Source organism: Herpailurus yagouaroundi, unplaced genomic scaffold, assembly GCF_014898765.1.
Source record: "Herpailurus yagouaroundi ecotype Mexico unplaced genomic scaffold, PumYag 195, whole genome shotgun sequence".
NCBI classification, from domain to species: Eukaryota; Metazoa; Chordata; class Mammalia; order Carnivora; family Felidae; genus Herpailurus; species Herpailurus yagouaroundi.
Window position 1 is genome coordinate 14,163,451 of NW_024412426.1, and position 12,529 is coordinate 14,175,979.

A 12,529-nucleotide genomic window follows, 5' to 3' on the forward strand; every position below is an offset into this window, starting at 1 on the left:
ACAGAATCCCAAACTTTCAGACCTAAAACTCTGAACCTTAGGAAACACAACAACATTAATCTACTCTAGTTGGGGAGGTAAGAGCTGTGCTAGAGAGAGAACTGCTCCAAAGCCTCTGCTTCACAATGTATCCCAACAACAAATTTTCTAAAAGCCCTAACATAATATAGTTTTTGAACATAAGGTACCCAAGATAACCTAAAAGAATAAAACTTTAAACTTCTTGTGATTAGATTCTAACATTCATAAATTTTCAGTTCTAAGATATTATAAAGTTAATATCTAAAGTATTGTAATAGCAATCACTGTTACATCCAAAAGATGATTTTTAAGAATAGGAATAATTCAAAACTCTACTAATATACTATTAAACAATTATGTCAAAATGTGACTTTCTAATAATGCACATAACTCAATGTATGATTACCACCCTATCATTTTTAAAGTTACAATTTCATTCTTACATTAAAAAGAAATGTTTTTCAAGCATAATTCCAATAAGCTACTTATTTTTAGTAACAACCTGAAATGCATACCATCGTAGAAAATTGATAAACTGTATATACAAAATTTTCCCATTTAGGAAAATTATTTAGAAACTGCTAAATTGTACTAAAAAAGACCATTTGAAAAATAAAACTAATGAAACTTCCAATATTCCATTTAGTTGTGCTCTTGAGAGAGAGGAATCTCATCCTCCAGTGGGCTGCTCTGGGATTTCCTGAAGCAAACTTAACCAAATCACCAAAATTTACCAAAATTTAAACGTCACAAAAGCTCCCAACACCCCATGCAGGAACTAGCCAAACATTCGTTTTCTTGCCTTACCTTCCTTCATCAATGTAATCTACTACGAGTGTGCTGAGGATAAAGAGAATGAGCAGGGCAATAAACATGTGATATATTGTTCTGATGTGGTCCACCTCAAACAGCTCGCTGTAAATGCAGTTGAAACCAATAAATTAATTATCTACATTTAATTTTAAAACACCACATATTAAACACTTAAGGCAGTTCGGCAGGGGTTTAATCTACCCTTGAATAGTAATCATGAGCAAACATCTCCAGTAGTAATCACAGAATATTAAATCTGAAGCAGAGATAGTCAATGACATGACCAAGGTAAAAACTTAATGTAAAAGCTTAGCATAAAGTTCTAATAAAATGATACTGCCTTCTAGAAATAGCATGGATATCAAACATTTAAAACAAATGATGGGCATTCTTGAAAACCTGCCAGAAGTGGCTATTTTGTAAGTAGGCAAAAGGCAATGAAAACACAAAAGCTATTCCAAAGATTACAAGTTTTTTTTTTAATCTTATTCTTACATTCCACTCCCTACACTTAACTTACATTAGGTGCTATCTATTTCCAACATGTTAAGATTCACATACATGTGGGGAGCCTGGGTGGCTCAGTCTGTTGAGCGTCCAACTTTGGCTCAGGTTGTGATCTCACCATTTGTGAGTTCGAGCCCCACATGTGGCTTGCTGCTGTCATGCAGAGACTGCTTTGGATCCTCTGTCCCCCTCTCTCACTGCCCCTTCCCTGCTTGCACTCTCTCTCTCTCTCTCTCAAACATTTTTAAAAAACATAAAAAAATTCATATGTATGCATTTCTATAATGATGATAATCAACCACTACCCTACATATCTATAAACTTAACCATTTACAAATGCTTTTATTTTCTATCCTCATTGATCTTTTCATTTAAGATAGGGCTACTTTTAAAATACAGCAATGACTTTCTAGATGACACCTTCTTAAATAGGTATTTTTTATATTTGACTAAAACAAGTTTGTTTAGCTTTGTTTTTGCAAAGATGTGTGCTCATCATCTAAATAACTTTTTGATGATATTTTAGATTGCCCTGGATTAGGAATCTTCAAATTCTAATAAAAACCCACCTGAGCCATAAAATATTTATTTCCTTGGTTACAAAAATGTTTTATAAGGGCACCTGGGTGGCTCAGTCGGTTGGGCGTCAGACCTCGGCTCAGGTCATGATCTCACAGTCTGTGAGTTCGAGACCCGCGTCAGGCTCTGTGCTGACAGCTCAGAGCCTGGAGCCTGCTTCAGATTCTGTGTCTCCCTCTCCCTCTGCCCCTCCCCAACTCACACTCTGTCTCTCTCTCAAAAATAAATAAACTTAAAAAAAATGTTTTATAATTATCGGATACTTGAATTTTATTTTTTTATATAGCACAATTCTATCATTAAAACCTTCATTACAATGTTCAAAATCATTTATTTTCCCTTTTATGTGAAAAGCCTGCATTTCCCCCCAGACACAGATTTTAAAAGATAAATTTCTTCAAAAAACAGTGTGGCAAATACTGAAACTGTATTCTATATAACATAACAGGTCCAGAAAACTGGCCTTCTTGGGGTGCCTAGATGGCTCAGTTGGTTAAGTGTCCGACTTTGGCTCAGGTCATGATGTCACAGTTCGTGAGCTCAAGCCCTGCATGGGGCTCTCTCTGCTGTTAGCACAGAGCCTGCTTCAGATCCTCTGTACCCCTCTTTTCTTCTCATCAAAACTAAGTAATACAGATCAAGTTGGCTCACAGAAAGCAAATTTTGGTAAGTAGAAGATGGTTATTTTTTTCTGTTTTGAGAGAGAGAGAGAGCGTGCATGGGATGTGGTGTATGTGGGGGGCACAGAGGGAGAGGGAGAGAATCTCAGGCAGGCTCCACGCCCAGCTCAGAGGCCAATGCAGGGCTCAATCCCACAACTCCAAGACCATAACCTGAGCTGAAATCAAGAGTCAGATGCTTTAACCAACTGAGCCACAGGCACCCTGAAGATGTATTGGTTTTAAAAAGCACATTAAGACACTCAAGGTAATTTTTCACCAGCCCAACTATTTCAGATGACCTGTACTAATGCAGGTGAAATTACAGTAGTCTGTTAATGAATAAATGACTGAGTAAATAGATAAATGATCTACTCAGAGAATACTATAAAAGAAACAATCATTACCTACCCAAAGTACACCTTTAATTTGCAGTTCACAAATGAGGTCGCCATGATTAATATACATTGCTTGATTTTTTTTTTTTTCCATAAAATTCACACAATCAGGATTCTAAACTAAGTAAATCTGAGAAAACTATCAAGTCTCTTGGCTGGCTAGCCAAAGACATGAAAAATATACATAATATACCAAGAAGGCAGCAACACCAGAACTCTCATAATGGGGTTTACCTAATCAGAAAACTTTTGTTCTAGCTTCTTCAGTAATAGGTTCTCTGCATCACAACTTCAAGGAATTTATCAGAGGACAGTTAACCATTGTTACCGCTAACTCCTCCTTGAAAACTAGACACAGAACCAGAAGATCACAGAGGAGGAAAAGAGACAGCAAGTGTACAAGAAGTATCAAAACCAATGATTTATATCAATACAGAACAAACTCACTAAACATGTGTAGATTAAGCAGTGATTTTAATAATCAGAACACTTTTAATTCAAACTAAGAATTTAATAAAAGCAACTAAAAATACTCACTCTAAGAGAGACCGCCTTACAACAAAAATCTTTCCATGTTCTGGAGGTGCTCTGAGATCGCTGGAAAGAGCAAAAAATTAAATTAAAATATAAATACAGCAAGTATTTTAAGAAATGTAAACCTATAGATAAGAGAAACTATAGCATATAACATTAATAAAGCAGCTTCTCACTATGACCCAGGCACCATGTTAAGGGTTTTATGCATGTTGTATCATTTAATGTTGAACAATGCAGTGAGCTATATACAGGCCTATCTGGTTAGGAAAGAAGAGATGTCACTAGAGCAGGGTTCAAAGGCTCTCCATAGCCCAGCCCCTATGGAAATGCAAGCCTGCGATCACACAGACAGCCACTCTCTTCTCCTAACAGGCCTCTAGCCCTGCTCCAGTTCACACGCTGTTACTGGCCTGTCCTCTGAAACTGCACTGAAATTCATGATGCCAGGGCACCTGGGTGGCTTATTGGCTAAGCATCTGACTCTTGATTTCGGCTCCGGTCATGATCTCACATTTTGCGATTTTGAGCCCCACTTTGGGCGACCGCAGGCCCCACTTCAGGTGAGCATGAGCCCCACTTTGGGTAAAAACAAAACAAAAAAAACAGAAGCCCCACTTTGGGTGAGCCCAGCTTCTCTCTCTCTGCCCCTTGCTCACTTGCGCCCTCTCTCCCTCAAAAAAAAAAAAAAAAAGGCATGGTCTTAAATGAGGTACATGTTTGTTATAATCCTCATATTAAGACGAAGAAACCCACCCTTCAAGTGGTTCATTTGCCCAAGACAACACAGAGCTAATAAAAAGTGGTATTAGCATGTGAATCCAGGCATTTTTCCTGCCTACTGAGCATGATCAGAGTACATGTTTGCACTAAAAGAAACTAATATTCATACTTACTTAGCTCTATGGTTTTTATCTCCTTCAAGAACAGAAAAGCTCGTGATGGCACACCCACCACTGTCTAATGATGTCGATTTCTCAATGAGATTGTTCACAAAATCATCAAAGTGACTGCCAACTTCCTTCATAAAAAATGGCTTCAATTCCTAAATTTTAAAACAAATTAAAAAAAAAAAAAGAACACATTAGGAACTAGCACATGCTTGCAGGTTATTAACATTTTTCCAAAGGATTCTCTTAAACAGAGCTAGATCAAAAGAAATCCATGTTTCCAGACTCATTCTATGAAGCCAGCATTACTCTGATTCCCAAACCAGACAGAGACCCAGCAAAAAAAGACAACTACAGGCCAATATCCCCGATGAACATGGATGCAAAAATTCTCAACAAGATACTAGCAAATCAAATTCAACAACATATAAAAAGAATTATTCACCATGATCAAATAGAATTCATTCCTGGACTACAGGGCTGGTTCAATAATCACAAATCAATTAATGTGATACATCACATTAATAAAAGAAAGGATAAGAACCACATGATCCTGTCAATAGATGCAGAAAAAACATCTGACAAAATACAGCATCCTTTCTGAATAAGAACCCTCAAGAAAGTCAGGATAGAAAGAACATACTTAAACATCATAAAAACCATACATGAAAAGCCCACAGCTAATACCATCCTCAATGAGGAAAAACTGAGAGCTTTCCCCGAGATCACAAACACGACAGGGATGTCCATTCTCACCACTGGTGTTGAACATACTGTTGGAAGTTCTAGCATCAGCAATCAGACAACAAAAGGAAATCAAAGGCATCAAAATTGGCAAAGATGAAGTCAAGCTTTCACTTTTTGCAGATGACAGACATAATATTATACATGGAAAACCCGACAGACTCCACCAAAAGTCTGCTAGAACTGATACATGAATTCAGCAAAGTTGCAGGATACAAAATCAATGTACAGAAGTCAGTTGCATTTCTCTACACCAATAACGAAGCAACAGAAAGACAAAGAAACTGATCCCATTCACAACTGCACCAAGAATCATAAAATACCTAGGAATAAACCTAACCAAAGATGTAAAAGATCTATATGCTGAAAACTATAGAAAGCTTATGAAGGAAATTAAAGAAGTACAAAGAAATGGAAAAACATTCCGTGCTTATGGATTGGAAGAATAAATATTGTTAAAATGTCAATGCTACCCAAAGCAATCTACATATTCAGGGCAATCCCAATCAAAATCGCACCAGCATTCTTCTCGAAGCTAAAACAAGCAATCCTAAAATTTGTACGGAACTACAAAAGACTCCGAATAGCCAAAGTAACACTGAAGACCAAAGCGGGAGGCATCACAATCCCAGACTTTAGCCTCTACTACAAAGCTGTAATCATCAAGACAGCATGGTATTGGCACAAAAACACATAGACCAATGGAATAGAACAGAGACTCCAGAATTGGACCCACAAAAGTAAGGCCAACTAATCTTTGACAAAGCAGGAAAGAATATCCAATGGAAAAAAGACAGCCTCTTTAGCAAATGGTGCTGGGAGAACTGGACAGCAACATGCAGAAGAATGAAATTAGACCACTTTCTTACACCATGCACAAAAATAAACTCAAAATGGATGACAGACCTAAATGTGAGACAGGAAACCATCAAAACCCTAGAGTAGAAAGCAGGAAAAAACCTCTCTGATCTCAGCCGCAGCAATTTCTTACTTGACACATCCCCAAAGGCAGGGGAATTAAAAGCAAAAATGAACAATTGGGACCTCATCAAGATAAAAAGCTTCTGCACTGCAAAGGAAATAATCAACAAAACTAAAAGGCAACCGATGGAATGGGAAAAGATATTTGCAAATGACATATCAGACAAAGGGCTAGCATCCAAAATCTATGAAGAGCTCACCAAACTCCACACCTGAAAAACAAATAATCCAGGGAAGAAATGGGCAGAAGACATGAATAGACACTTCTCTAAAGAAGACATCCAGATGGCCAACAGGCACATGAAAAGATGCTCAACGTCACTCCTCATCAGGGAAATACAAATCAAAACCACACTGAGATATCACCTCATGCCAGTCAGAGTGGCTAAAACGAACAAATCAGGAGACTATAGATGCTGGAGAGGATGTGGAGAAACGGGAACCCTCTTGCACTGTTGGTGGGAATGCAAACTGGTGCAGCCGCTCTGGAAAACAGTGTGGAGGTTCCTCAAAAAATTAAAAACAGACCTACCCTATGACCCAGCAACAGCACTGCTACGAATTTACCCGAGGGATACTGGAGTGCTGATGCATAGGGGCACTTGCACCCCAATGTTTGTAGCAGCATTTTCAACAATAGCCAAAGTATGGAAAGAGCCTAAATGTCCATCAACTGACAAATGGATAAAGAAATTGTGGTTTATGTATACAACGGAATACTATTTGGCAACGAGAAAGAATGAAATCTGGCCATTTGTAGCAACGTGGATGGAACGGGAGAGTATTATGCTAAGTGAAATAAGTCAGGCAGAGAAAGACAGATACCGTACGTTCTCACTCCTATGAGGATCCTGAGAAACTTAACAGAAGACCATGGGGGAGGGGAAGGGAGGGAAGGAGGCAAACCCTAAGAGACTCTTAAATACTGAAAACAAACTGAGGGTTGATGGGGAGTGGGGGAGAGGGGAAAGTAGGTGATGGGCACTGAGGAGGGCACCTGTTGGGATGAGCAGTGGGTGTTGTATGGAAACCAATTTGACAATAAATTATTAAAAAGAAAAACAAAAGAAGAGAAATCCATGTTCAGTGAGCTCACAGAAGTAAAAACAGAAAACTGATTTCCACAGCCAAGCTGCAGATGCAGAAATGGCTATTGAAAAAGCAACATGCTAATTTATGTCTTTTAAAAATTTAACCCTTTTATGCATCAATCAAAATATCAAAGTAATCCCCTATTAAACGAACTTCTACAAAAGATGTATAAAAACAAAATAACAGAAATGATAAAAATGACAATCTATTTCTCTTCCAATTTTTATGTGGAAAATAACAAAAAGTAAAAAGTCAGTATTATGGCATCATTATATAATGTAAGTCCTTTTTCCTCTCAAGCCACCCCTACACCCACAAAGACCCACTGCTTGTATTTTAGGTCATGTCATTTCCACAGGGTATCAACATTTATATGATAATATTTGTTACTACCTCCCCAACTATATATTTACCTAACCGTAACACACATACACTTTCATAACAAAATTGTTATATGTTTTGGTCTCAAACTATTTTTACCATCTTAAAACTTACATATCCACAGTTTTTAAAAAGTATGAACCAAAAACATATTCTTCAGGTTATAACGGGCCACCTACTATAGGTATTCAAATTGTAAATCTGAGCATTTTTAAATTGGTAGGACTCATACACATAAAGGAAAAAGTCTTACAATTGTTTCAAGAAATAAATGCTCATTCCCCTAACTAAACTGTTTAGGTTGAGCCTAAAATATCACAAGTAGCATTTTTCTAGGTTGTGTTATACTAAGAGCTTGACTAAGTCTTTAAAAGTAAGCCTGAAAATATCAATGTATCTAATGGAAGCACATGAAGGTCTTTCAAACTGAGACAGGGAAACTAAAGGGATCCCATGAAATACTGCTTTTCTGTTCCTTTTCCTACTTCCATTCTTGCTAGGACTCATACCCCTGCCTTACATACACCTTACAGATCAGATAATGTAAGTCCTCCCTATGAAGGTCAAGGAGTTAGTGATTTCTTTGGAGTCTTGCAGCACAAGAGATAACACCTAAAAGTGACCAGGTGGGGTGGTCATGATGGATTTTCCAGGACCCCTGGGCTCCAGGGCATAAGTGACTTAGAAAGGACACCTAAATGTGTGTCTTTGTCCCGAATGCCTGAGAAGACATGTCACCAGACCACAATCCTCAATAAAAAACCTGGACTCCAAGGAAAGACAAGTCTCACTCCTCTTTCCAAGTTTCCCAGACACTCCTTTATCTTCACTCTTGGTGTTCAATAAACTCTGTTCTCACTTCCTCTCAGTGGGTGTTGGATTTCCATCTTGCACAAAGCCAAGGACCCTCCTGGCTGGTCCTGTGGGACACCCCCTCTCTCTGGGCCCTCAGACCCAGTCCGTCTGCATCAAAACTGCTCCCGCAATTCCCAAATGCCTTTTGGGTCCTGAGCAGTGAGATTACAATAAAATCCCAGCTGCCACAAGACAGCAGACAGAGATGGAAAATACAAGATATACACATATAAACAATACACAGTGGACCACCTAAGTGTCACCTGAGCAACATACAGGATATCAGCAAAGAAAGCAAGTAGGAGATGACTGGAAGTGTCTTTTTTGAACTGGGAGCTGAGCTGAAACCTCAAAAATAAAATAAAATAAAATAAAAAAAGGAAAAGTGCCAGAAGGAGACGATGTGATAAAATGGAAAGAGATAGGAAAGTATGAGCCAAAACAGCAGAAGTGAACCACACAGGCTGCTTTTAAGAACAAAATATTATTAAGGACCTATGTTCCCTGGAAGAAAGAATAAAAAGCTTTATAGAATTATTTTTTCATATGAAGGTTACCTCCTAGTATTTTATTTTAGTTCTTTTGCCTGTTCCATTTCAATTATATGTCCATCCTCATATTTTGAAATTTTTCAATAGAATGCTTCCCCAACAAACAAAACAAAACCCCAAAAAAGTGGCAAACAAAAAAGGTGCGTTCTCATTTAATCTCTAGAGTTGGACTGATTAATAACGATTTTTTTTTCCAGCTCGTCTGAAAATGTTGTCCCATGCAGTTCCAGGCACTAGAGATACAATGAACAAAACCAAGTCCCTGTCTTCATGGAACTTAAAATTCCAACGAGGGTAGACAGGACATAACAGAATGCAGGCCAGGTGTTTAGGAAAGAAATAATGCAAAGGTACTGGGAACGGGGGGGGGGGGGGGGCCCCGGCAGGGGAAGGTGTTTTTCACAGAGGTCAAGGAAATTTCGCCTCGAAGATAGTAGTACACTGGAGAAGATGTGAAGAAGGTAAGAGGACAAGTTAGTGAGTATCTGTGGGAAAAGTATCAGGAAGAAAAAAGGATCATTGCAAAAAACCCTGAGGCGGGAACACCCTGAGCTAATGTGAGAAATATTAAGGAAGCAGGATGTCACAGCTGAAGAGGAGTGATAAGAGTTGAGGTCAGAAAGAAGGAGGGGTGGGGCTGGCTCAGATGGTTGAGCACGGGACTCTTGATCTCAGGGTCATGAGTTCAAGCCCAACGGAGGACGCAGAGCCTACCTGAAACAAGAAAAGGAGGACAGGGAGGCAGGACGAGGGGCTACCCAGCATAAGGTCTTAACACTCTGCTCCCTATTCAAATCAGACCACTGACATTTTGCTCAGCATTAAAAGAAGAAACCTGCGGGGCGCCTGGGAGGCTCAGTCGGTTACAGTTCCGTGCTGGATTCTTGATTTCAGCTCAGGTTCTCAGGGTTCTCGTGGTTCGTGGGAATGAGCCCCAGGCCGGGCTCTGCAAGGACTTTCCTTAGAGAGTCAAACCTGCAGCAGCGTATGCAGACGCCTGCTACAATGTGGCTGTCCACTGAGTCCGCAGGTCATCCTTGCGCAGGGGCCATGCTGATGTCCGCATCGTGCCAATTTTAGTATATGTGCTGCCAAAGCGAGCACACGGGCTGTCCATTTAAATTCAGGATGCTGTGCGGCCCTTGCTAGAACAGCTCCTTTGTTTCAGTAGGCTCTACACCCAATGCGGGGCTTGAACTCACAACCATTGAGATCAAGAGGTGCATGCTCAAACAAAGTAAATAAACTTCGAAAAAAATAAATAAATAAACTTAAAAAGTCAGGCGGGGGGCACCTGGGTGCCTCAGTGAGTTAAGCATCCAACTCTTGGTTTCAGCTCAGGTCATGATCTCACAGTTCATGGATGAGTTCGAGCCTCACTAGTGAAGAGCCTGCTTGGGATTCTCTCTCCCTCTCTCCCTCAAATATAAATAAATAAACTTAAAAAAAAAAATTAAAGAAAAAAAAAAGCCTGGAATCTTGAAATGTGGCAAAGGGAGTCAAGCTGTTCCTTTTAGCTAGGATTCCTCATATTCTGGGACCAGTCCCCTTCCCAATTAAGTATTGGCTTAAGTAGACCGGAAGCAAGAAAAAAAAAATCATAATGTTACATAAATGTCAGTAAGAATCGTAAAATCAGGTCCTAACCCACCCAACTCAAGGTGAATAGGGTACAGAGCCAGCTTCTTTTGTCACAAGCTCTTGGCCTTACACACTACACCCCCCCAGACAAGCCTTTGCCTTACACTCCAAAGAACTTGCAGCCTCTGGTCCTGTAGTGAGCAAAGTACAATCTCCCAACCCTCACCCTCTTCATCAACTGTACCCTCTTCTTTTCCCCTTCCTTCTATCCCTTTTTTCTCCATACTCCAAAACTCCTACCTTTTCTTCTTTTCCAGTCGCTCCACAAATAAGAGCGTCCCCTTGCTCTCCCAACCCGCTATCCAATCCCCAGAACCAAACCCAGTTGGAGGACAAAGAGCACCTTACTCAGCACCTAGGGTGATAAACAAGACAGACACAGCCCTGCTCTCGCTGAGCTCACTGTCCAAAGAGGAACGACATAAATTATTAATGGTGCAGGGAATACCACAAAGTGGCATTGAGAGTGACGAGAAACAGAGAAGAGACAAGGTAAAAGAATTAAATCAGTCAGCCCAATAGCGTGAGGGCCAGTAGAAGGTGGTGACAGATGTCAAGCCTCCTTGTAACTTGCTTTCACAATCCCCTGCCCCCCACATATGACCTCAACCGCTCATACCCTGGATAGGACAGAACACTTCTTGGGGATGCTGAGCTAAAAAAAGGTACCTTTTTTTTTTTTTTAATGTTTATTTATTTTTGAGAGACAGTGAGCACGCGAGCAGGGGAGGGCAGAGAGAGAGGGAGACACAGAATCCGAAACAGGCTCCAGGCTCTGAGCTGTCAGCACAAAGCCCGGCGCGGGGCTCGAACACGTGAGCCGTGAGATCATGATCTGAGCCGAAGTCGGGTGCTTAACCGACTAAGCCACCCAGGCGCCCCCAAAAGGTACTATTTTAATATGATTAACTTATGTCTCCTTTTCCTGAGGTAGAATTTATATGCAGGTAGGAAAAAGATATCTTTAGTGTTGAGTAATAAAATAGAAAAATACAAGCTTTCAGCTAGGCAGACCTGGGTTCAAATTCTACCTCCACCATTTGAGTGTGGCCTCAGGCAAGCTATTTCACTTTTACCACAGTTACTCATGTGCAAAACTCAGACAAAAAACATCTAACTTGCTAAACTGTGGTGTGTAAAAAAAAAAAAAAAAAAAAAAAGTCCCGAAACAAAAGCCCCTGCAAAAAATGCCCAGCACAGGATCTGACATAGTTATCACCCTACAGACAGACATCTCCTGCTCCAACCCAGTCAGAGCTAACCAGTGAAGGAAAAACAAACAAACAAAACCAATGTAAAATAAAAATCGTGCTGTAATGATTTATCATTTTTTATTTAAATTCCAATTAGCTCACATACAGGGTAATATTTGTTTTAGGTATACAATATAGTGTTTCAGCGTTACCCGGTGCTCGGCACATCAAGCGCCCTCCTTAATTCCCCGTGGCCTATTTACACCAACCCCACCCCCCCTCCCCTCTGGTAACCATCAGTTTGTTCCCTAAGGTTGAGTCCATTTCTTGGTTGGCCTCTCCCTCTCTCTTTTTCTCCCCCTTGGCTCATTTGTTTTGCTTCTAAAATTCCACATGAGTGCAATGTCTCTCTGACTTATTTCACTTGGCATCATACCCTCTAGCCGTATCCACGTCATTGCACTGTAACTATTAAAAGGTTCAAATCTACCACATTCCTATACACAGCACCGTATCCACAAGATGCCTAATATTCATTACTTAATGCCCAGATTTGTCCTTTTTCTGAGGAATCAAAGTTAACAGAAGCTGGGGCCACCCAGACACAAGGAAGAACTCTGTTGTGGACACGGAGTTTCCTCAGCCTCCTCATTTCATGGATCCAAATACTGATGAAAATAGTGACTGCCT

At 40.0% G+C, this 12,529-nt stretch overlaps 1 protein-coding gene and 1 non-coding gene across 3 annotated transcripts in view; both read right to left on the bottom strand.

The window, feature by feature from the left end:
* Positions 1-12,529, bottom strand: part of SOAT1 (sterol O-acyltransferase 1) — an 84,012-nt gene that overhangs the window by 18,826 nt on the left and 52,657 nt on the right. For both annotated transcript variants that reach the window (XM_040446641.1, XM_040446640.1), the window contains 3 exons: positions 4,408-4,556; positions 3,515-3,574; positions 829-936 (listed from right to left, as the gene is read on the bottom strand). In XM_040446641.1, the coding sequence (XP_040302575.1) occupies positions 829-936; positions 3,515-3,574; positions 4,408-4,556 (317 nt within the window). The remainder of the gene's footprint in view (positions 1-828; positions 937-3,514; positions 3,575-4,407; positions 4,557-12,529) is intronic.
* Positions 10,007-10,109, bottom strand: LOC121011940 (U6 spliceosomal RNA). Its single transcript, XR_005781869.1, has one exon. It is a non-coding gene; the product is annotated as a U6 spliceosomal RNA (small nuclear RNA).